The sequence below is a fragment of the Gadus morhua genome, chromosome 16, assembly GCF_902167405.1.
Source record: "Gadus morhua chromosome 16, gadMor3.0, whole genome shotgun sequence".
Classification (NCBI taxonomy): domain Eukaryota; kingdom Metazoa; phylum Chordata; class Actinopteri; order Gadiformes; family Gadidae; genus Gadus; species Gadus morhua.
The window spans coordinates 6,153,365-6,179,629 of record NC_044063.1 but is presented as its reverse complement, the minus strand read 5'-3'; the positions used below and the strand labels follow the sequence as shown (position 1 = coordinate 6,179,629).

Below are 26,265 nucleotides of genomic sequence, written 5' to 3'. Positions count from 1 at the left end.
GACCTTTGAAATGTGGCGGTTTAAACTGAAACAAACTCTGATCCGTCTGAGATCAAACGTTAACAAAGCTTCAACACTATTCCTCTTCTCGCTGGGTGCTTTTTGGACGGTGTTTTTGTTAGATAAAATCATTATTAGACCTGCATAGATGTGTTAACCCTGCAACCAACTGGAGTCTGTGATTGTTGCTTCAATCTTTCTTACCCCTTCTGTCATTCAAAGTAGGGCTGGAAGGTATACATTATAATTCATATTGATAGAGGCATAGAGGTATGGCTTTTAAATCATTGTCCTGTTTTTGAGAAGATACAAAAAGGACATTTCCTTATCCATTGCTTTTACTCAAGATTGCTGAAATGACTCCGGAACGAAATTGGGACAGACCAATTTTAGAAAACGTAAAACGGCGTCTTCATCAATGAATTGGTTAATTGTGTTATGTGTCATTTTCAAATGGCGGCATAGTTTATCATAAAATAAGACGTGCACCTATGAGTCCATGTTGTGGTTGCGTGCAGCTCTGATTCTACGTAACAGTGGTGTGACCCTGGGTTTTTCCCTCTGCAAGACATGCACCGCCAAGCAGAAGCCATTGCCTGCAGAGAAAAATAATCTCTTCAGTGGTTCCCGCCGCACTCAGCAAAAAACAGCAGCCAACGACAGAGTGAGGCAGCGACACAGTGAGAGAGACAGAGAGAGAGGGGCATAGACACAGTGACACAGAGAGAGAGAGAGAGAGAGAGAGAGAGAGAGAGAGAGAGAGAGAGAGAGAGAGAGAGAGAGAGAGAGAGAGAGAGAGAGAGAGAGAGAGAGAGAGAGAGAGAGAGAGAGAGAGAGAGAGAGAGAGAGAGAGGGGCTGAGAGAGAGAGAGAGAGGGGCTGAGAGAGAGAGAGAGAGGGGCTGAGAGAGAGGGGTAGAGCGAGAGTGAGTAGGGTGGAACGAGAAAAGTGGAGAGGCAGAGAGAGTGAGATAAATTGTGCCCTGTTGCAGTTCTGGTTAAGTGTACACACTGGCGCACTACTTTTTTACCCCCCTGGACAGCAAGCACCCTCAAACAGTCACACAGGCAGCCACATACACAGAAACATACGCACATTTAAAACAGCCGTCATTCGAGGTGTGGATCAGCTTCAGCGTGGTGAGTTGAGGTGTAACATGCCTTGCTCAAGGTGTCTTCGGAAGAGTTTCCAACCGTCAACCCCCTGCAGTCTGCTGGAAGACCCTCCCTCCAACCCAAACTAGTAAGTGACCGTAGTTATTGGGTCATTAAGTCCCTGACATACTTCAAGCTAATTCTAAATTGGGGTATTCGTATAGGCTGTCCAACGGCCGTCCAAATGCTGTCAAACTCCACAGCCTACAATACAGTGACGGCAACCCATTCATTTAATGAGGCGTATCGCGGTGAAACAAGATATTCTCAAACCTGACCTTTCGACTCTGTTCGAACACGTCAGTTTGGATTTCGTTGTTAGCAGATCAGGGCCTGCATTGACCTGGTAGCGGCATCAGGGCGGTCTTAGCAGTTGAAGGTAACAGGCAGGTAACACACAGGTACGTAACCATCAGTGAGGCAGAGAAGGTGGAGGCGTTTCAGAAGTGATTCCGCCGCAGGTCGGTCAGTCATAGGCATCCAGGTTCATGACGAGCAGTTTCAAGTTCAACACGCAGGGTGGACGCTTGAAGAGTTTTGGGGGTTGTGGGAGGTTAGGGTCGCGGTGAAACGTCAGGGTATCGGCTTTCATCCTCGTGTCGTACGAAAAGTTATGGCTTTTAAGTCTGCTTACGTCCGAGCGACCACTTCCTGCTTCAGAAAAATCGGTTCTTTCCGTTCCTCTGGTACCGCGACCGGAGGAGGGCGACGTTGAGTCCAGTCGGAAGGTGTTTAGGTTTAGTTTGTTGTTAATGTGTGTGTTGCTGTGTTGTTTGGAGATTGTTTCCCCGTTCGGGGTCAGGACTTGACCCCCTTGGTGGGCTCGGTGGACTGCCGCACGTCGGTCCACTCTTGCATTGTGTTCTGGAGGGCCTGGGTCTTCTCCTTGTCCACCTGGACATAGTCCACCTTCTCGTCAGAAGTCACCGACGACGTGGACGGCTGGGGGGGAGCGGGGGACAGAGATGAGCGGGGGGGCGAGGGGAAGCGGGACAGAGGGACTGCCCAGTTTCGTCGAAACAGCTAATCGTTTTTCAATTAAATATCGTGGTCGTTACACCATCATCAGCATCATCAGAATCACCAGAACTTGGATTTGCAAAGGATAATTCCGAAACTAAAAAATCCACTACTTAGGGTGAAATGTATGATTTAGAGAAGATGATATCTTAAAAGACTTGAGAAAATTTATAGTAATCAGACTCAAATGAAATAGAGGAACAAAGTGATATAAAAGGATCAAAGGATAAGAAGGCAGATTTGTAAAATATTTGATATACTGCACACTAACCCTAACACACGCACACACGCACACACACACCTTCCTGCAGGGGCTTGGGGAGCCGGGCTGGAAGTCCAGCGCCAGGTAGTCCACGTTCCCACACTTCCTGGGGGCGGGGCTACTGGTGCCACTGACCGCCGGGGACGTGGAGGCGGGGTTCTGCTGTTGATGACAGAACACACACACACACACACACACACACACACACACACACACACACACACACACACACACACACACACACACACACACACACACACACACACACACACACACACACACACAAGAAAAAAAAGATACTAAATATTACAATAACGCTACTAATAATTACTCTAACAAACGCACATTAAGTAATACTTCAAGCCCCTTGAACAAATATGTGATTAAAAAGAACAAATGGGATGAAAACAGAGAAGTAGGAGAAGATGAAACTAAGTAGCAGAAGGATAAAGAAAAAAAGAATCACAAATTGAAAAAAAAAACACAAACATTGCAGCCATTAGTCGGAAATTCAACCCACAGATATCAGGACCATCCCATAATAACCCCTACCCCGCCCTTCCAGTAAGTGGTGCTGGGGCTGTGAACCGGGTGACCTGCCCTGTGTGTTCTCACCATGGCAACGTAGTTCTCCTCGCTGTCGGCGGAGTCGGTGCTGGTGATGCTCTGGGTGGAGACGGGCCGGCAGTGCTGGGAGGACGTGGAGTTCACCGCGGGCCTGTCGGAGAGAGGAACCGTCAGGGAGGACCGAGAAACCCCTGTTACCCCCTACATCCTACCTCCTACCTCCTCCCTCTCACCCACTAGCTCCTACCCCCTTCATTCTTCCATTCGTCCTCCCCCCCTGTCTGCTAACCACTACCTCCTCCCCTTCGTTGTACCCTACTGTCTGGTACTGGTACCTCCTACCCCCCCTTCCATCCTCCATCCTCTTCCTACCCACTTTCCCCTACCATCTGCTTCCTACCTCCTTCCCCCCGGGGCTGCAATCTGACCCATTAGAGGTGGAGAGATAGTGAGAGTGTCTGGATAAGAATGTGTGTGTGTGTGTGTGTGTGTGTGTGTGTGTGTGTGTGTGTGTGTGTGTGTGTGTGTGTGTGTGTGTGTGTGTGTGTGTGTGTGTGTGTGTGTGTGTGTGTGTGTGTGTGTGTGTGTGTGTGTGTGTGTGTGTGTGTGACTCACATAGGTCTGGTCCACGACATGGTGACAGGGCTCTTGAAGGGTAGCTCGTCGATAATCCCATTGGTCCTCAGATCCAGGGGGGTGGGCTTCGCTGTGGGGGCCAAGACCAGCACGTTAACACACCAGGCCAAGAGCATTTCAACACAATTAAACATCTACAAACATGGCAACGCAACATGAACGTTTTCTGAACCACAACCGATACGCATGTCAATTGAACCTTGTGCATAAACACGTTGACACGACGTAAACGCTTCTACACAACGCAGAATCAACATGTCAATAGTGACAAATGTGACGGACGCGTGAAAACCAAACACGAGGGCTTCCGCCCAACACGTCGTGACCTCATGTCAAAACATCACAGCGAGGTCACGTCGATCGGACACGTTGACAAAACGCACTACAAACGCGTCGATACAACACGCTAAGGAACCGCCAACGCAACACGCCACGGACATGTCAATATGTGGCACGTCAGCCTGACGAAAACGTCAACACAACACATTACAGAGGAAAACATAACCGCACCACAACAACACAAGCCACACGCAAAAGCACCAGAAGATAATCTTAAAGGTGACATATTATACCACCAGGTGTGAGTCTCATTAGCTATTACAAGCCGTTTTGACAATCTGCCTTTCCTGACATCACAAGTGGGCATGTCTATCTAGATGCAAGACAGATAGATGAGCAACGCTTGCTACAGTCCACTGGGTAGGCTGGTAGACTGATCTATCCAGCCCACATCTAGGCGGACACGCCCTCTTCTGATGTCAAAAGAGGCCGATTTTCAAAACAGCTTGTAACAGGCTAATCGCGCCTGAGCACCTTTAAAACAAGACTGAAGACTTTTATGTTTGCTTTAGCTTTCTGCTGAATCTTACATACATTGCACTTTCTAAAAAGCTTTTTTAACTTTGCCTTTATTTTCTATTTTAATACTAAAATGCCTTTTTAACTTTCTATTTTACCCATTTCTTTGCATATGTTTTATTTTACTTATCTTTTATTTTAGTTTATTGTATGACAATGGTTATATGTGAAGCACTTTTTAGTCTGCCTTGTGTATGAAAAGTGCTACATAAATAAAGTTGCCTTGCCTTGCCTTGCCTAATCACACTCACACCTGCGGGTATAACACGCCACCTTTAAAAACACAATTGAGAACTTGACGAAGCCGTTCAAGGGTGTGTTTGCCTTTATAACTCACACTTGCGGTTGGGCTTGAGGTTGCGGTTGACGGGAGGCGGCGTGACGTCGCTGAGGCGGCCGGGCCGGTGGCACAGCGAGGTGGTGCTGCCCTTGCGCGCGGGCAGCGTGGCCGAGAAGCCCGGGAAGTCGAAGTGGTGCGGGCCGGGGCTCATCGGGATGTAGATGTTCTTGGGGCTGTCGGCCGGCACGGCGGCGGCGCTCAGCGGCGACGAGCCCGGGTTCATCGGCACGTAGTTGTCGTCCGAGTTGCCGCTGTCCGAGCGGGTCAGCGGCGCCCGGGTTCTCTGGTGGTGGTGGGGGGGGCGAGAGGAAGCAGGAAGTGAGCTCTAACGCTGACAGGATGAGCAGCCGAGGAGCCGGTAGTCGAGGTACCAGCCGTTCGACCTGGAGCCAAGATGTCCTAAGGCCTGCCTGCTCCTCAATGGTGTACTCCTAAACTCCCTGCGAGACGCTTCGGATGAAAACATCAGCTGCATGAGCACTGGTAGGGGAGACTTCTTCCTTGCTGATTAAGGGAGTTTTTTTCTTGGCCTTTTGGGGGCTTGGTCAGGGGGGTTAGGGTTAAGGTTAGGGTCATAAATATTTGGGCTGTTCAGCCCTTGGAGACTGTAATGGTGATTAAAGGCTATAAAATAAAATTGAATTGAATTGAATGACTAAAGAGTAAATAGGAAACCTGCACTTTGGTGTTTTGGTCTCCTAACCGCACGCTAGCCGGTTTCCATCCTTGATTGGAAGCTTCTTTAATGAGCCTCAGCTCTTGACTGTCCCTTAATTACCGGTGACAAGTCACCTTAGACCTCTTCAAGTGAACTGGCTCAGAACCCAGGAGGAGGTGACTCACCAGGTAGGAGCTGTAGCCATCGTTGACCGACTCCACCGATTGGCCCGAGTTGTTAAAGTAGACGTTGGGGCGTTGGTGGTTGTTGGTTTCAAAGGAGGAGCCTGAGGAGGAAGTAAAACCATATTTAAAACACACTGATTGGTCAAGCACGCTATCAGCGGGCTGTTTTTTCTGTAACGAAGGCCGCTTCTATGAAAACCAGACCGTTGCTATGGATGCTGTTCCACCGGGATTTGTTTTCAGCAGAAGCAATACACTCATTTTAAAATCAATAAAATATTTCTTCCTTTGTTACATTTTGTACGATTATTGATTTCTTTAGTTAGTAGCCATGTAATAAGTGGGATAATGTATCATTATTGGTCATTATTGCAAAATAAACGATATTTCTAAAATTATAAAACAATCTCTTTGTTTTTTACTCTTGTATCGTATTGCCATGCAAAGGGTTTGGTACGATTATCCATCGTATATATACCATGGATGATACACAATTATTATACCATATATACAACGGTATACATCCCATTATCCATGGTATACACCCCATTATCCCTGGTATATAAACCACTATCCCTGGTATCATCCTCATCTCTGCGTTACCTCGGTGCAGCCTGACGTTCTCCACGGCGGGCAGCGTGTTCCGCCGCGGTATCACCGACACGCCGTTGGCCGGCGCCTCCCCGTTCTGGCTGCCTGCCGACTTCGGGCTCCCCCACTGGCTGTCGGACCCCTGGCTGGGCTTGGGGGGACGCGGCGGCGGCGGGGCCGCCACGCACGACGACGACTCGGAGCTGGACGGCGTCAGCGAGTTGTGGTTCTTGTCGAAGGCGCGCGGGATCTGGTAGAAGGAGCCCGGCGTGGTGGGCAGGTCGTAGTTGTCCGAGGGCCGCTCGCCGTGCGCCGACGGCCCCGCGGCGGCCAGGGCGTTGCAGGGCGTCTTGAAGGTGTACACCTCCTCCTCGTCCTCGTCCTCGTCGCGCTCCAGGTCCAGCGCGGTGGCGTCCGAGCCGTAGCTGCGCGGCAGCACGTAGCAGGCCTCCTCCGCCGCGGGGTCGTGGTGGTGGTGGTGCGCGGCCAGGTGGGGCTTGCCCGGCTTGGGCAGGCTGTAGAAGCCCTGGAGGTGGGCCCCGGTGCCGTTCAGACAGTGGGACAGGCCGTGGGACAGCTTCTGCACCGCAGAGTCGCTGCTCATGAACAGGCTGCTGCGCGTGGACTGGGAGAAGCTGGCGCTCCTGGGGACACACACGGAAGCACACACACACACACACACACACACAAACACACACGGAAACACACACACACACACACACACACACACACAAAAACAAACACGGAAACACACACACACACACACACACACACACACACAAAAACACACACGGAAACACACACACACACACACACACACACACACACACACACACACACACACACACACACACACACACGATGGAGGAGGTCGTTTAGCACAGCGATTCCCAAACAAAACAAACATCACATACCCAACATTACATTAAATATGAATTAATGATTGCTGCTGATCGATATAGTGAAGACCAGAAATAGATGTACGCCTCTCTTGATCCAGTTTAAACACTTAGGCCACTACAATATTAATGATAAGCATGCTAAATGATGATAGTATTAGTTCAAAAAGAAAACATTTTTGGTTTGGTGTCGTTAAAGTGGGGGAATACAAGCCAAAGAAAAGGTGTCACTTGTATCAAAGTGACGTACAGTGAATTCAGATACAGGTCATCAACCTCTTAAACTCGAGGTTCCCCAGATTTAGGAAGGCCGGGATCACTCTCGCAGCAAAAGGCATTATGTAGAAAAACTCCGCTACAAGCACATATAAGTCATTTTTACACACACCAAACACAACTCAAACACCAAGCATATTAATGAGACGTATTAGACAATTAAAAATAGGCTGGAGCTTAAGAGGTTAAGGAGCAGGTAGAGTTTGGGGTATCTTGCTCAAGGATGCCACCCCACTCACATCACACACATACACCCACAAACGGAATACACCAGTCTTTAATATATATATCTTTCCGCTAAGTCTACCAGTTTCTTCTCAGACGGAGCAGCTTGCATCTGCTACCAATGTCCCTGGCAGCGTCTCTTCAACAAGCCTTTGGACAAAAGCCTCTACAACCCTCTAATATTATGTCCCCTGTTGCTTCTTTGTTGTATCTTGATGCAAATTGTATATTTTTGTGTTGTGTTTTTTACTGACTGCAGACTCTAGTACTGACCAAAAAAAATACAAACAAAAACACCAAACTCTACAGCTTCCGATACATCTTCATATCTGATTTCTTTTAGTCAACCTGATTGTGGAGCACTTGTAGTCGTGCCGATATTGATTGTGTGCTTTGATGCTTCTCAACCACTCTTGTGTAAGTCACTTTGGATAAAAGGGTCTGTTAAATAAAACAAACCTAAATGCATGTTTTGGCATATTGGATGCAACTCACAAAGTGGCCACTAGAGGTCACTGTAGAGCTACTGTAGTTCTCCGTTTTTGGTTGAACCCGACGCCCAACTGCCACACCATTATATCACTGGAACCATGTCATAATATTATTATAATGAACGATTTTCACATAACCACGCTGAAGGATAGAGGCCCACTAAGTTGGAAGGGTTATAATATTATTATCCTTTCCCACAGTCTCACATCCTGGCATAGCCTAAGTTAGCCTAGTTTAGCCTGAGTAAGCCCTGGACAGCCTGAATAAACCTAAAGCTGTGTAGGTTAGTGTGCGCTAGGCTGGTTTAAACTGAGTTAGCTTGGACTAGCCTGGGTAAGCATGAGCTAGATTAAGTAAGGCTGCACTCACCCCGTGTCACCCTGAGCAACCCGAGCTAACCTCAATAAGCCTGAGATGGACTTGCCTACCTCGGGTTGGCCTGGGCTAGACTTACATTGCCTTGGCTAGTCTGAGCTAGCCTGGGAAATGGCAGAGTTATTCAGTTTCCTCTTGACGGGACCTTGACCTTGAGTGCCAAGTACAGCGACCACCGGCGGCTTAGACATTAGAAGGTAGTTAGCATAGAAGACGCCTGCAATGGTTAGCCACGGTGGAGACTGGATGTCCTCAGATAGGCATTACAAAAACAAGTCACGACACCAAATCCATGCAACAAAGGCTTAAGACATTCAGCTTCGATGTACACCAACCAGCTGTGTTACGCGTGACGGCAGTTACCGTTAGCGTTCTATGTCACAGAGACAAGGTTTTGGCGTCGGCTCTGACGTCTACTCACGACCCATAATAATGAATCAATAACTCATGTACATCATCCCGGTTCACGGTCATCATCGTGTCCCAGGGAGACATTAACCCATAACACAGTGCTAGGTTTGCAGCAAAAGGGAAGACCCATCCGGACTACACTCTCTCAACCACCACCGTCTCCCCCCCACCCACCACCACCCCTACTGCAACCCACACCGCCCCTACTCCTCCACCAACAGCTCCACCGCCAACCCTTCTCACCATCTAAAATGGCAAAGATTTGATTGGCACCGCCGAGTATCCGTTGAGTTAAGTGAAGTGTTATTCTGTGCCACCTGTGATGAATAAGTCTGGGCACCCTATCGCTCGCCGCCCACAGCCCCCCGTCCACCACGACCAGTAGAGGGACATCACCGCCGTCTCTGTCCGCATAAAGGGACGGATGATGAGCAGTTGATTTCCTGCTGGGCCCAGCCGCTAGATTTATGTGCACGTGTCTGGGAGGGGGAGAGTGGAGGACCGCTAGCCTAGGCTGGGTCTATCCCCGCAGGGCTGATAGATTGCAGTCTCCCGCCTCATTGATCATCCATGCCTGAATAGCATTATTAAAGCTGCGTAGAATCCCAGGCCCTGCCTCATAATGGAAAAGTACAGCGATGGCTTGGGATATGATATGAATATAAATATTACAGATAGGGGGTGCAGCCACACAGGCCAGTGTTTATGCCTTTACATAAATATATACATGTATGTGTAACGATAAGTGAAGGTGGGATCAGCATGGGTTTTTTAAGCGATTTTCTGAGAATATGCCTGAATAATAATCAATAAAAAAGGATCAGCAGATTCACCACAATCACACAAACACACACACATACACAAAGAGACAGGTGCTCACACAAACACAAATATAGACAAGTGCACGCACAAACACAAAAAAAGACACACGTACACACGGATAAAAAAAAGAAAGAGCAAACAACACACAGCGTGGGTGCTTCCTGGACTCTGTGGTTCATCAGCCCCCAATCACACACAGACACACACACACACACACAGAGACACAAACACACACACACAACCACCCACCCACCCACGGGCTCCTGAGGAAGAGCTGTAAGCCTGTCAGTTGACCTGTGTCACGGAGACCACAGGAAACACACACACACACACACACACACACACACACACACACACACACACACACACACACACACACACACACACACACACACACACACACACACACACACAGAGAGACACACACACAGGACGCCCGAGCGTGCGCACGTGTGCGTGTGTGTGTCGGGGGGGGGGGCTTCAGGTCGCGACCCTTACCTCGCGCTCTCGGACTTCCTGCTCATGCACTGGTGCAGCAGGAGGTAGTCCTGGGGTGCGCTGTTGGACAGCGAGCCGTGGTGGCCGTGGCGTAGCGGCACGTCGAAGGTGAAGAGCACGGGCTGCGAGGAGTGGACGGGCGCCGACGGCTTGCGCTCGCTCAGCGGGGCCGACGACGAGGCGGCGGTCGAGTTCTGGAGGTCCGAGGTCCGAGGCGTGTGGGCCGAGCGACCGTCTGGACGGACAGAGAGACACAGAGACCGAGAGAGAGAGACAGAGACAGAGACACACACACACACAGACAGAGAGAGAGAGTTAGTATAATATCTGAATGTATATACATATTTTGTGTTTAACGTTTTATACTTTGACCTCTTTGTTGTTCACCTGCTTTGGCAATGTAAATTGTATATTTCTAATGCCAATAAAGCTTTTTGAATTTGAATTTGAGTGAGAGAGACGGACACACAAACTCTCTCTCTCAGAGAGAGAGAGAGAGAGAGAGAGAGAGAGAGAGAGAGAGAGAGAGAGAGAGAGAGAGAGAGAGAGAGAGAGAGAGAGAGAGAGAGAGAGAGAGAGAGAGAGAGAACACACTTTAAGAAACAATCTACAACCAAACAACCAGTTTGATTTTAACCAACAGCCTAGCTAGTGCTCACAGTGAAGAGATAAGATGCAATAACATGGTACTTTATCAATCCCAAACAGGACATATGGGTAAATTTGTACTAACTACTAACATTTAGCATGCGCAAATGCGCATGCTGATTTTTAGTAATGCAAGGCGCACAAGTTCACTAAGGTTAAAACAATGCACAGACAAAGAAAGAAGTTGTGTTCAAAATGATTTACATTACTAAAGGGAAGCCTAGGCACAAAAAAAGGTGCGGCAGCTTTTGGGCGAAGGTGTTCGACTACCCAGCTGATGGGTACCGGGTTCGATCCCCAGTGTCGCAGTCAGTCTACCAGGAGGCGTCCTTGATGGAGACGCCCTAACCTCTACCTGCTCCTTATCAACATGTATCTGAATTCAAGTCCCTTCGGAACAAACACGAATAAATTACTAAAATGAATTAATGAGGAGGAGATGGAGGAAGAGGAGGAGGAGGAGGAGGAGGAGGAGGAGGAGGAGGAGGCCATATGCGGCCTCGCTACTTCGGCCTTGCTAGGTGTTAAAAAAACAGCTCACTAAGCGGCCATAAAGCCTACTAAACGGCAGCCATTTTCTCGTCCGGATCAATGCAGACAAAGAGGGCTACGCTATAAGCCTCAACATGCACAGAGTCTGGCTGTTCAGACCCCGGTTCAGATGCACTCCCGGTTGCCCTCCAAACTCAATCAATATCAGTTTGATGGATCCGTCTCACGTCCCGTGAGACGGATCCATCAAACTGATATTGATTGAGTTTGCAACAAACAATCCTTCTGTTGCTTTTTAGCTTAAAAGCATAAATTAGCCCAAGCAGCACGTGGTCAGACCCCAAGGACATACAACCCCCCCCCCCCCCCCCCCCACACACACACACACACACACACACACACACACACAGAGCAGGATCGCAACACTGCCCCACCCCCACACTTGACCCCATCTGACCATCTGATCTCATCAAGGGGTGACGGTGCTGATGAACTGAACAACAAGGGCAGTGCTATCCTCACCCACTGTTTTACTTGAAGGAGGTTTCATGTTATTGCCGGCCCCTTAATAGGTTTTCTTCTCTTTTTTTTTCCTCTGTATGCTACCGGAGTATTGGTCAACCGTCTCTATGACGTTTATGCTAAAGTTGTCTGTAGCTCTCTCTATATGTATGTAACGTCGCCACTACTAAAAAACATTCTCCCCGTCTCTGTGGCCTTAATGCGTGGTAAGCGTTATGGTCACAGCGACAGTGAGAATTATATTAATAGATATTAGCTGAAATTGTACAGTTTGCATTGCTATTTGTCTCTATGACTACAATGCTAGCTGCATGGGTCTCTCACTATAAAACTGTCTCTACTCATCTCCGACTATAACGCCAACTCTCAATATCTCTGTGACTATAATGATAACTGTCTCTGTGTCTCTATAAAAATAATGCTAACTGTCTCTTTACATCTCTGTATATAATGCCAACTATCTCTGTGACTCTATGAATATTAAGCGAACTATACATCTCTGACCATAAGGCCAACTGTATTTCTTTCTCTCTGACTGAAATGCTGTCTCTTTACAGATCTGACTCCATTGCTTATTGTCTCTGTGACGCCGTAATGAATTCTTAACGCTGAGCGTCTAACACTGCGCTCTTCCTCGCGGGGCTCCACAGAGCAGATACCGATCAGGACGAGGAGGACGAGGAGGAAGAGGAGGGCGAGGGAGCGCTTGGCAGGGGGCCAACGAGGAGATGCATGGCGAGGCAGTGGGCGGCGCCCTCCTCCTCCATCCTGCTGCACTACGACGCCGCTCGGTGTGGGCGAGGGAGAGAGCAGCAGCTACCGACTGAGGGAGAGAGACACGCCGCTCTCTCATTGCTACGTGTGAAGCCGCCTGTATGTAACACCGTGGTAGCGGCTGTACAAGTAGAAGGGAAAAAACGAGCAATCAACTTTCATTTTGGCTGTCAAAGATTGAGTTTATCCCTTCAGAACAGACTACTGGTTTATTGCTTTTTAAACGCAAAACACTGTACGGTTATAATCATGTAATTCAGGGGTGGGTAGGGGTAATGGCATCTTGCTCAGGGTAGCAAACAACTAGACTAGAGGACAAAGGGGAATCTTTTGACTATTCTTTCTCAGGGACTACGAGCAGTCTGATCATAGGAGATTAATTAGACCTATACCATGTGGTGTGTGTGTGTGTGTGTGTGTGTGTGTGTGTGTGTGTGTGTGTGTGTGTGTGTGTGTGTGTGTGTGTGTGTGTGTGTGTGTGTGTGTGTGTGTGTGTGTGTGTGTCTGTGTGTGTGTGTCTGTGTGTGTGTGAGCAGTTGACCTGGGGGGGGGGGGGGGGGGGCTTGATGAATGAGGTCATCTCCAGGCCTGAGGGGTGAGGCCACAGTGTCAGGATCTACAAGTTCACTGACATCAGAGAAGCACACACAGACACACACGCGCGCACACACACACGGACACACACACACACACACGGACACACACACGCACACGCACACGCACACGCATACGCACACGCACCACCACCTCCACCACCACCCCCACCATCACCGGCCTAATAACCCACAATCCCCTCATTGTCTGGAGGGCTCGCCACCATCCTGAGGCTGGCTAGCTGTTAGCAGCTCATCTGTGCCCAGAGAGCTCTGTAGTGGCCGGCAGTGGGGGGGGCTGCAGGCGCTGCGGTGCACTAGCGTGGGTAGGGAGGGATATATATCGATCTGTTCTGTGTGCGTGTGAGTGTTTTGGCCCTGCCCCGGTGAAAGCACAGCAGCCGAACGGAAACAAACGCACCCTCAAAACAACACGCAGCCACCGTGGTGGAGAGTGTGCCGGAGTCACAAAACAGTGTGAGTGAGAGTGTGTGTGTGTGTGTGTGTGTGTGTGTGTGTGTGTGTGTGTGTGTGTGTGTGTGTGTGTGTGTGTGTGTGTGTGTGTGTGTGCGCGCGCGCGTATGTGCGCGTGTGTTGTGCTTGTAAATGTCTGTCCGTCTTTGTGTCTCTCCGTGCGCGTGTGTTTGTATGTGTGTGGGTTGTGCTTGTGTAAATGTATGTCTATGTCTGTCTATCTGTCTGCGTATGTGTGTGAGTGTGTTTGTGTATAGTCACGGCTCGCCCCGGACGCAAACAGCTCATCTGATCCTGTACAACTCGAGAGTAACTACCATGACATGCAAACCAACGACCAAAATAAAAAACACACAAATACACAAATACTGTACAAACACCATCACTATACATAAACAACTCAATTTTTCTTCCCCACATACAATTCCCAGAGTTGGCTTGTTCAATTTAAGCGAGAAAATTGCATAAGAGAACATTGATTCGTCGCAGTAAAATCGTAATTCGTAAGACTTGTCACGTTAAAGAGGTAATCCCATTTCAGCCACACAGTTCTCATGGTCTCATGTGAATACCGGCACTATTTACGGTCAGAGACACGATTTAGCGGATACCAAAGTGTAAAAACAAATGGTGTGCAAATGAAAAACGTTAAAAAGCTTTCAAGGCAGAATTTCTCGGTAGAGGGACGATTGCGCAAAAAGCAAGGCCGGGCTGGAGAACCATGCTCCCGGCTGGTCGAGGAAGACATATGGCTATTGTGGGTCAAACTACGACTCGGGTCATAAGCAATTTCCCAATTAGGTGCTATAATACATCACCTACTGCCTCATCCGCTCCCAGGGACTAATCTAATAGAAGATGGCCGCCGATCCCAAGAGGACAGAATTAGAAGGCGAGTGGATCACGGCGCACAAGGAGACCTTTGTGGAAGTCCTCCCGGCCGCTCTTAAGTTAGACCGGGACATAGGATAACACAATCAGAACCATCCGGCGCAAAAATAGACCCAACTGAAAATAACACAGACCGAACCGAAACACAATCTGGGGGAATCATCTGGGGAGTTTTTTTTTTCCATCCCAAAATCGAGCAAACTAAAGATTTCTTTTTTTTTTTTACTCCCCTCCATTCGGATTGATATCGTCCCTGAAAATAAAGATACGTAGCGGAAATGGCCACACAAACCGACTGCTGGCACGCTTCTTGCTTGGCCTAAGAAAAAAAAATGCAATTCCATTAATGGTTCCATAAGAGATTACATTTAGAAATATAGCCGGTGGGTAGAGACAGCTAAAGTGTTTCGTGTAAATTAACTTCGGAATATGTCTTGTGATGTATTAAGAGATGGATTTAGTGATTAAATACCCCCTTCCCCGCGAGCACCCTCCCGGCAGAACCACACACCCTGAACATCAGGGGCCAGAGCCTCCATTATAGTGGATCATAAATATGAAGGATTTTGCTAATTTAATGAAAAAATTAGAGATGGAATAAAAGGCAGTGTTAAATACCGCCTTCTGAGATGTAGCATTGTTCATTTGTCATCAATGAACTACTGTAAACTGCACGGGAGAAGCAACGGACCCCTAGGTAGTCAAACAAAAAGTAGTAAAACTGTCAAAATAAAACATTACGACAGTGAAATAGCGTGGGAAAGTCTAAACACAAAATGTATGCTTTTTTCCATACACTGAACAGTAAATCTCAACAGACTGACCCTCACACTCTGGGTCTCTCTGTGGCTCAACTGAGACAGCTCACCAAGATGAGGTCATCCTTTTCCTCTGCAAACTTAGAAAAAGGTCCTCCATGCTTTCATCTCTTCATGACTTAACTGTTGCAATGCCATTTAGTCTCGTATCAGCTGGCAAAACATCCCCAAACTCCAATTAACTGCAAACACGTACTAAGATAAGTCATCACATTACACCAATTATTGCTGCCCTCCCTGGTTACCTGTGTGTTTTAGAATGGATTTTAAGATTATACTTTTGATTTGAAGCCAACTGTGGAACTCCCAATGTCCCAGTGGGACATTGTCCTCCTTTAAATCTCTTCTTTTATCGCCTGGCTTTTCTTAGCTGATGGTACTTGCTGTAACTAATGATGTTATTTTATTTGTCGTCGTTTTTTGGAACCTGTCAGTTTTTACTTCCTGTCAGGTTTTGCAGTCCCCGCCCCCCCCCTCACAACACCAAGGGCCCTATCTTTCATCCGGCGCAGTTGACTTTTTACACTGCTAGTTTGCAACTGGCCCAGAGCGTTCTTTTCCCTCCACCGCCACGCGCCTGTGAGTTGGGGGATGATCTTGCGCCCCAAGGGGCGGTTCGGTGAAAGGAGGAGGCGTGTTCTGGCGCAAACGTTCCGTGATGCTATTTTGCAGTTTCAGAAAACAATTGCACCACAAACCAGGAAATACCTGGTTTAAAGTCAGTGGCGCGTTGTTCAGATACTATTTTAAGGGCGCATGCATAATATTACTTGTGCACCTCGCGCATACACTTTGCTTCTCTCATCTACCTAGCCGCACATTCTTGGTACATTATTTGGGAAAGTACAGCTGATACAGCGGTAATAAGTTGTACTTTTAATTCAATGCATCTGCAAACACCGTACAGCAGACACATATTTTCTTGACACAGACATCGTGTGGGGGGTGGGGGAGGGGTTTTAATACTGGAGGGACCAGTGTGGGTTGGAGGGAGGGGGGCTGGGTGGCGTCACATGATGCTAATGGTTCCATTAACCGACAGAAGTGGAGCTGTTTTGGTGCCTATAGCTGTGACATGTAAAATGTATTATTTATTTTTTACATCTTGTTCGTCTATCAGTACCGCCTTCCTATTATTGTGATAGTTATTATTCTAACTATAATTATCACTAACACCACATCACTATTACCATCAACATCATTAGCACTATCATTGTAGCTATAGAGAGCTCACTATCACCTTAATATCATTATTGTAATAATCATCTAATGAGGAAATACTATCCCTATCATTATCATGGAAACAATCACTGCAACTATCATTATCACAATCATCATCACTATCATCATCATTATCATATCCTATCACTATCATTGTCGATATCTGTATTACAACCAGTTTGATTTTCTATTACATAAATGTCATCCCCATTTTTTATCAAAATCGTTATCACTATCATTATCGCGATTAATAATGTTATTACTAACACTATCCCCATCTTGGCTATTATCCATATCACCATCATTATCACTATCAGTATCACCATTGTGACTGTTATTACTAACACTATCATTATCCCTATTATCACAGTCATTATCATTATCACCATTATGACTGTTAATACTAAGACTATCATTAGCCCCATCACGAATATTACCGCCATCACGATCACTATCATTATCCAACCATCTCTGGCCGTCCAGGGGAAACAGGATAAAATGGCGCCCTTGCCTCCCTACTGCAGCAGAGTTCTTAAGGAGACGAGGCTGGTTGTGCATGGGGGGAAAACAGGAGCGATGCAGAGAGCAAGGGGCCGGAGAGGCAGGTCGCCCCCCTCTCTGGTCACATGACTCTGCAGGCTCCACGGTGTCATGTGATCCCCCTAACCCTGCACTGCAATGCTACATCAATAGGCCAAACGCTGAGCGACGATCACTCACCTCTCAGCCCGGCGCACCGTCCCTGGCCGCCAATCAGAGCCCGGCGGTGATGCATGACATCATCTTTCATCATTATTACCATGATCATTAGGGCTATCATCATCATCATCATCATCATCATCATCATCATCATCATCAGAGAAGAAGGATGCACAGACGTCATTTTTCCAATGAAAAATAAATGAGAATGGTCTGAATGCAAATCCTTTGAGAATGAGGGAGTATGGATCTAACTGATGAATTCAAAAACGTTTTTTTTCTCCTCTCTATTTCTAACAGGAAAGAGACAACGACATACCTAGAACAGACCAGGGCCAAAGCCCGCAGACGAGCCAAGTAACCCAGACAATCACACACATCGCACCCAGAGTCTTGTGCTCCTCCAGCAGCAGTCAGGGGGGAATTTACTGCTTAATACCTACGGACAAACGCCAGGCTTTGAAGCCGGCTTCCAAGCAGACGCCGCTACGCACCGACCAGACACGTGGCAGGGAACCAGTTTGTGGATATATACACAATATCTCATATCCGTCCTCTGTGTGCAAGGATAAGGATGAAGGGAGATAGCGGGACATTAGCGGAAATAGTGATTTCTTTAAAACCCGCATCTGCCCGGATATTTGGAAGGGAACGAACACGGGCACCACTATCCGCACGCTGCTTGGCATGCACAGCACTGCAGACATAGAAGCTGTATTGGGGCTGCTGGGGAAATTGCTCAATGGTGCTTGAAGATAATCTTACCAGGTACGATAGGGACTGCTTCAGAGCTGGGTGACGCCTTGCACTTCATATAGATAATCTGATTTGAAACAAAGACTTTTGGTTTTTTTTACGACATGACAGCTTAAACATTGTCCTATGGTCTGAAGGAATGCAGTATAATCCAGGGTACACCCAGAACTAATATAATGATTGATTAAAGACTCCACTATTGGACACCTGCTCGTTAAACTTCAACAAATTTTGGGTCAAAATGTATTATATTCACTAGAGGTGCAGATCTACACACAATCATTTGCCTTTCTTCTCTGGAGATACTGCAGACCATCAAACCCACAACCTTTCCAGGGAGATAATACAGCATTCTGTAAGTGACTGTAATAAATTAATGACCAGAAGGGTTTATGGTCAATTTGTTAGAGTGAAATGCGGTTCCGACCGGCCGAAATGGTCAGCTGGTGGGCAGGCAGGTTTCCACGGCAGCAGTCGTTGTTGTAGAACTGTCAATCTGTTATCTTGTGACTCAATTTACATACGGCCGGGTGTTCTGTTAATGAGAGTAGATGGTACGCATGCTCACGCATAGCACGCGCACGTCAACAGGCCTCGTTAGCTCACAGTGTATATGCCATATGCGTAACAAGCGGTAGGATTTATGTTGAATGTACTTTGAAGAGAAGCTAGCTGGCTTCAAAAGAAATATATGTAGTGGAAAAAGTATGCCAAATATGCGAAGTTAGTTTATATAGGCAAATTATTGGTTGATAAACAATACTTTTTCAGCCATTACTATGTATTAATACATGTTTTTAGGAGATAACATCATCCTAAGTGACTTGAATACAGACAAATAAAACTATGGAAGTGTTGGGCATCTTTTTCAGGGACGCCTACAAATAAATGACCACATAAGGGGATCCAAACAAGAACCTTTTGGCTGAGAGATGAAATCCCAGCCGAAAGGTACCGTCCTGTTCCTCCTGTTAAATAAATGAAGGGCTATGAATGTAAACTGAAAGCTGGAAGCAGGGGTGATTCCGAAGACGCTGACCACAAATGCTGATAGACATTTATGGAGGGTATAAATATCTGCGCTTACGTCAAGCACGCTTCCTGGAAATAAATCTGGGTAGTTGACTTAAAGTAAAAACCAAACATCATAACATTTAGTTTTGCATTGGATTCTTCCCAACTGTAGGAAGAAACTCCCAAGGAAATCTTGTGAGTTTGATTCTAGACCCGAATCATTTGTACAAGAGACGGTAATTTGCATGAGCGACCCTTATTTCTCTCGATTATGTTGAGATTAAATCTCATTCCACGAAAACGAAAGTGCTGAGGTTGATTCCTCAAGCTGCCGACTTCTTAGGAACACAAGATTGATGGGAACTCATGCTTAAGCCACCAACACCAAAGAGATGAGTAGCTCGAGTGTGGGGGAGAGAGGCTCAAACTAAAGGAAGGAACATCAGAAATCAGTCAAAACAAGACTGCTGACGCGACCATCCCTCCCTCCCTCTCTGATCCCCCCCCCCCCGTCATCTCCCCCTCTCCTCCCTCCCAGAGCAGACTACCCGCGTCTAGCGGTTCAAACAGAGCATCGGGCAGAACAGAACAAAGCAGGAGATTGACGAGAGAATGGTCCATTCATTAGCTGCTTGTTGCTCGGGGGCGGGTCTCCTCTGGTACAGACTCCCTCTCTCTGGACCCCCGGACATCAACCCTCCCCGCCGCCACCAGCACCAACACCAACACCCACACCAGCTGATAACAACACTACTCCCCTCCCGTTAACAGCGCTGCGGGTACCAAGCGGGCAGATCTGTGCGGGGCAATTACATCGGCCGAGTGACTAGTTACATATCCTAAGTGCAGTCCAATTACTCTTGACCAGTCCTGTACTGCTGTGTGTAATTAGCAGATCAATGAGCCCCTCTCTTGGAGCATGTCACAGCCCCCTTTAAAGTCGCAATGTGTAAGATTGAGCCCCCTCCCAGTCAGTAGGCGGGAGACTTTCCGATTTAAAAAAAGGGAATAACAGTGTTCTGTCCGCTCTTACTGCCTATGAAACTGTGACGCAAGCTAGCGTCGAACGGCTGTGTGGGTGGAATTGAGGAGGGTTTGAGGAGTGTCGATAGAAAGATTATTGTAAACAATGAGAAAAGGGACGGGCAGGCCAGCATTTTGTATTAGAAGACTATCAGTTAGCCTATATGATCTGATTATATTGATAACATTATTGAAATAAACTATCGATCAGCATCGATTATGGATACATCCAGGTTATTTTATGCTACGACTTAGTTCAAATGGTACATAATGCGACACTAAGTTCTGTACAAATGTTCTTTATCTGTGGATGTTGTTCAAAGTTCTTTCCTGAGTGGAATAGGCATATTTCTACTTAAGATCACAACACACACATTGTGATTCCCCCGCTTGTGAAGACCGGAATAGCGGTGGGCCGTCTTTAATGACTTTGATGTACATTACAGTGTTTTGTTTTTTTCCGCTCTAACAAAATGTCCCCACAGTTTCCCCTTTCCAAAGCCAGACCGGGATGGATAGACGTCGCCGGGGCAACCATGAGTGCTGTTATGGGATACAGGGCAACGAGTCCTTCCCAGACGGTTCACTGGGGGCGGAAACCCAACCTCGCCGTCTCAAGAAGTGTCGTTATTTCAACAAAAAATCGATTCCTATGAAGGGCACTCTGCTAGGGGAACAGCCAGACGAGGCAAAACAAGGCCACAGGGAACATTTAATTGTTTTATGTTTGTGTGTGTTTGGAAGAAGTAAAATTGGAATTAAACGCAGAGAATAATATCTACGATGGAATGCTGACGTTGAGGCCATAATGTTTAAAACAATTTCCCTCCTGTTGTGACAAATGTATGAATATTACAAAGACATCATGTTTATGTTCAGACATGAGGATTTGCAATTGGGAAAAGTAATAAATCTAACCGATAAAATATCAGACTTCCTAAAGTCGGACGATTTGTCTTTGTGTAAAATAATAAAACTACATAGAGGAGCAGCAGACAGGGAAAGGGAGTTTGTGTGTGTGTGTGTGTGTGTGTGTGTGTGTGTGTGTGTGTGTGTGTGTGTGTGTGTGTGTGTGTGTGTGTGTGTGTGTGTGTGTGTGTGTGTGTGTGTGTCAGAACGAGAGAAAGACACAAAAGGGAGTCAGGGGAAACAGGGAGAAAAAGGCAGATAAACAGAAAATAAAATGTTCTTGAGAGATGTGTGACATTTGCATGACTTCAAGCCTCGGGCCACATTCACACCTAGTCTCCAGAGTCCTCTCTCCAGCGACTAGCCCACAACAAGGCTGTCCACCCACAACAAGCGCGCACTGATGTAGGCCACCTGCCTCCACCAAAAAAACCTCAACCTCCAAACTACTCTTCACTCCAGCTCTCCTGAATGACTGCCAACGCCGCTCCATGCTAGCTAGCACAACGATATAAATAATTTTGAAGATCATTTTTGCACCTTCTATTCTATTCTGCTCCGTTTCATCACCTCAAACAGATACATGAAAATATATGTGAAATATAAGCAGCTCTGTCTTAATCCCCTGCCACAATAAAAAGAGTTTAAGCTTTGTTGATCATGTCCGATTCTTTATTGTAATTATCCTATTATATACTTAATATTAAGTCTCTCGTTCCGTTAAGTTTGTATGATGTTTGATTGTAGGTATATTCACATGCCAGTGCAGTGAGTTATTTCTGTGGGAATTCGTTGGAAAGCCTGAGTAGGGCTTTGATAAGGAAAAGGTACTTCTCACTTATTTGTCATCCGTTTCTTCCCCTAACTTTTATGAGTGACTAAGTTCTCAGGATTGCAGCCTTGGCCTTTCCCCCCCTCAGAAGAGAAGTCGTTCCCACACACTCCTCTGGTGTTCTGTGGAAATCAGGACTCAGCAGGTATTAGCATTGACTGAATAAAAACAAAACCAAAACTGGACATATTTTCTCTGATAAAGACCTTTAAGACCAGAAAGCACCAACGAACTTCCTCGCTATATCATGAGAACCAAAATTGCATCAACATTCTGTATCATAAACTCATACATTTTTACAGATTTTTTGTTATCCATGTTTTTTTTTCTATTATCCATGATAGTTTACAAAATTAGACTAAACTGATTAAAAAAGGGAACAGAGTAACTTTTACTTTGTCAGTCCCTGCTTACAGTTTGATTAACTGCTGTTTAATCTTTGAACTTCCACTCACAAATCAACTTCCATTGAAATAACTAAAATACAAACAAATTTCACCAAAGTAGTTTTACAGTCCGACAATGACATCAACTGCTTATTAGCCAAACATTACACATGAGTGGGGTGATATTAAATAAAAAAATCAACATTATGGACTGAATGCCTCCCCTGTGAGCGTGATAGAAGCATCTCATCTCTGCCTGTCCCTGTAAGACATTCCCATTGCATAAGTCCAGTATTTTGCTGTGAAGGGAGGGATTTATGCTGTGTTAATGTAGCGGCGCAGCTTCGCTAGCCTTACTAGCATTGCTGGCGTCAATAGCTCTTGATTCAGGAATGTATCCCAGCATTCCACAGTGGTTAATCATTCCAACAAAGCTCTGCTGGTCGGGTCCGTTTCTCGTGCACACTAAGAGGTTCACGAGGTTTCACAATGGGCCGGACGAACCATATAGATAGAGGCTGGTTTGTGCATGTGTATGTGTGTGTGGGTGTTTGCGTGCAGCATTTGCACAGTGTTTATGCACACTATATGTATGTATTTTTAATTTCCATTTATTTCGGGATGGAGGGAAAGAGACGGAGGGAGGTTGGGGAAGAGAGGGAGGGAGGGAGGGAGGGAGGGAGGGTGGGGAAGAGAGGGAGGGAGGGAGGGTGGGGGAGGGAGGGAGGGAGGGAGGGAGGGAGGGAGGGAGGGAGGGTAGCGAAGGGAGGTCGGGGAAGGAGGGATGGCGGAAGAGAGGTTTGTTAGGGAGGAAGCGATAGAGGGGATGAGATTGGGGGATGGAGGGAGTGTGTGCAGTCCACTCTCCGGTCCAGTGGCGTGGGCGTGGTGAGGGCTCCACTCCCTGATTCTCAGGGGCCCCATGGGGCAGAGAGAGGAGGGCCCAGCGAGCAGACTCCCTGGCTGGGGAGGGAGACGGGCAGATGGCCCCCATCAAACCTCATCGGGGCTTAGGTTTCTTTCTGTACGCACTGTGTGTGTGTGTGTGTGTGTGTGTGTGTGTGTGTGTGTGTGTGTGTGTGTGTGTGTGTGTGTGTGTTTTGAGAAACATAGAAAGAGAGAGAGAGAGAGAGAGAGAGAGAGAGAGAGAGAGAGAGAGAGAGAGAGAGAGAGAGAGAGAGAGAGAGAGAGAGAGAGAGAGAGAAAGAGACAGAGAGAGAGAGAGAGAGAGAGAGAGAGAGAGAGAGAGAGAGAGAGAGAGAGAGAGAGAGAGTTAGTGCATGAGAGTGCGTCTGCTTATTGTGTGGACGTCAGCTGGTGAGAGCAGCCTGTCAGTCAGTCAGTAAATCAGCCAATTCTGCACCAAATCTGGCAAGAAACGTCCTGATCCAAAACCGTAATGTCCTCAAAGCTCCAATGCTGCCTTTCTCATAACGAATACATTACTTCAAACGATTATTTCATTTATTTTCGAAAATCAGCACTACAGTATAATCTGTAATTTAATGTCAAAACAACACCATAACCCATCAAAGGAAATTGACTGAATGTGCAGGTATGATCTGAGTTTGTCTACTTGCTGAACCAGAGACACCCAGACACAACAGCAGCAAGCCCCCGGAGAGAGAGAGAAACTTTGGTCCACCAATGCCATGCAAATATCTACAATTACATCCAAACAGGGAATACCCCATAGTACAAACATTACCACTCACCACCACACTATGAAACAAACACTTCCTGACCACTTCTGCTTTTGTCAACAAACACCTGGACACGCCTCAGACCAAAACAATGTGTCATGTACACGGAAATCATCAACAACATGGGTTAAAGACTGATTGAAATGGTCTGAGCGTACTCAATATCTAAAAGGTTTAGTCATTAGGTAATGCAACCTATTTTTACTGTCACTGCCTTTACTCAACAGCTATTTTACAGGCATATTTATTCATTCAGCACTTTGTGATTAAACATTTACTGTTTAGTTCTGATTATGGTATGGAAGGACCTGGATGACATCTAAATGCTTCCCTGACAACATATTTGGCATGAAATTTCGTCAAACTTTTTGACCATCTTTTCTTACTCTACTCTGGTCTGGCAAAGTTGGTTACTCTGCTAAACGATTGCTGCCACAACATACTTGCAGGTCAACATGGTTTCTACAACGAGAAGCAAAGGAAGTCTTACTTGATGGCGGCCTTGACTTTAACCCAGCGCTTTAGGGACTCTCGGGTATTAGATTATGAGTGAAGCCGTTCACTGATTTCAAAAAGAGTCTGTGTGTAACGGGACCACCATTCTGTTCTTATTTTTGAAATTCTGGCAGTCTGTATGCATGTATGAATCTTTTTTGGACTTAAATTTGCGTTTTGGCTCTATTTAATAAAGGCAGTAAAGGTAACAATGGAAAAGACAGTAGAGGAGGCAGTAGAGAAGACAGTGGAGGCGGCAGTAGCAAAAAGGGAAAGAGTAGAAAGCTTTTAGTGGAGAAGCTGGCTATAGGTGTACTTTTAAAAGTGAGTGGTCAACCAAGTGGCCAATCCTCACAAACTGAAACGCTGAAAAAGTGGCCGATATGCAAAATGTTGGGTCTCTCTGATCCCAGCACTCGTAATCTCACTCCAAACTTTTCATGAAACTTGGCAGCCATGTTTGTATTAACCAAAACGCTTTCTGTTTTTTCGTCTAAAACCTGCCTTGTTTGTTCAGGAGACAACAGCGGTGGGACGATGGGAGACTCTATCTTTAACAAAACAAAGGGGGAGGAGGAAAAATCAATAACCATTTCGGACATTGCGTCCATTTGGCAGAGATGTTCCTAACCAACTGTCTCAGATTACAGAGCTGGGGAAAGAAACCTCTGAACCCCACCGCCTGGCGTATCATGTGGACGGCTCGTCTCACAAATCGGACCTTAGATTAACATCTGGGGTCTGATGGTAGACTAGCTCAAATCGGGGTGAACTGGGCGTTTCACTTTCTTTCAATTGAAATGTGTTTCGACCAATCATGTCACTGGGAGTCGGGATCTGTTTAATCACTTTCCATAAAATGGAAAGTTAGAGAGTGAGGTAGAGGTAAAGATAAGAAGGGTAACAGAGAGGTAGAGTTAGGGAGAGCAGTAGAGGTGAAATTAGAGAGAGCGCTAGTTAGAGTGACTCTCAGGAGTTAGAGAGAGGTAGAGGGAGGTAGCGATAGAGTTAGAGAGAGTTAAATGTAGAGAGAGGTAGTTAGAGAGAGGTAGAGGGAGGTAGAGATAGAGTTAGAGAGAGGTAAATGTAGAGAGAGGTAGTTAGAGAGAGGTAGAGTGAGGTAGAGATAGAGTTAGAGAGGTAAATGTAGAGAGAGGTAGTTAGAGAGAGGTAGAGGGAGGTAGAGATAGAGTTAGAGAGGTAAATGTAGAGAGAGGTAGTTAGAGAGAGGTAGAGTGAGGTAGAGATAGAGTTAGAGAGGTAAATGTAGAGAGAGGTAGTTAGAGAGAGGTAAGAGTAAGACTGAAGTGGAGGCAGAGCCAGAGGAAGAGGTTGAGGAGGGATAGAGAGAGTTATAGTTACACTTGGAGAGAGGTAGAGCGAGATAGAGATAGAGTCGGAGAGTATGCCTTATCCTAGAGAGACCCTTTATGTTGCAGCAAGTAGCAAGGACACGTAATCGATAGCATTACATTTAGAGACACGTAAACACAGGGCATTAAACATTCATATTTTAAAAACATTACCAAGAAAAGGCACAGTTGACATTATCTGACATGTCGGTCTTCCAGACGCTGTGTCTGGTACTATTTGTCTCTTCGTAGTATATATGCCTTCTAGTATTGTGTCTTGTAGTATTTTGTTTCTTCGTTGAATTTTTGGCTTTTTGGATTAAGTCTTAGGTAGTATTTGTGTTTTGGAGTATTTGTTGATTGTAGTATTTTTGGTCCTGGTAGTATATGTGGAT

General features: G+C 46.5%; 1 protein-coding gene and 1 long non-coding RNA gene across 6 annotated transcripts in view; one reads left to right on the top strand and one right to left on the bottom strand.

The window, feature by feature from the left end:
• Nucleotides 1–1,034: 1,034 nt before the first annotated feature.
• gab2 (GRB2-associated binding protein 2) overlaps nucleotides 1,035–26,265 on the bottom strand; it is a 45,887-nt gene continuing 20,656 nt past the window's right edge. For 3 of the 5 annotated variants that reach the window (XM_030380501.1, XM_030380506.1, XM_030380505.1), the window contains 8 exons: nucleotides 10,269–10,503; nucleotides 6,283–6,914; nucleotides 5,680–5,780; nucleotides 4,834–5,119; nucleotides 3,618–3,708; nucleotides 3,051–3,153; nucleotides 2,445–2,597; nucleotides 1,035–2,095 (listed from right to left, as the gene is read on the bottom strand). In XM_030380501.1, coding sequence (XP_030236361.1) covers nucleotides 1,952–2,095; nucleotides 2,445–2,597; nucleotides 3,051–3,153; nucleotides 3,618–3,708; nucleotides 4,834–5,119; nucleotides 5,680–5,780; nucleotides 6,283–6,914; nucleotides 10,269–10,503 — 1,745 coding nt within the window. In that variant the 3' untranslated portion in view covers nucleotides 1,035–1,951. The remainder of the gene's footprint in view (nucleotides 2,096–2,444; nucleotides 2,598–3,050; nucleotides 3,154–3,617; nucleotides 3,709–4,833; nucleotides 5,120–5,679; nucleotides 5,781–6,282; nucleotides 6,915–10,268; nucleotides 10,504–26,265) is intronic. The other 2 variants (XM_030380502.1, XM_030380504.1) reach the window with 2 other exon arrangements.
• On the top strand, nucleotides 18,425–20,989 carry LOC115560879 (uncharacterized). Its single transcript, XR_003979851.1, has 3 exons — nucleotides 18,425–18,511; nucleotides 19,029–19,107; nucleotides 20,679–20,989. It is a non-coding gene; the product is annotated as an uncharacterized LOC115560879 (long non-coding RNA).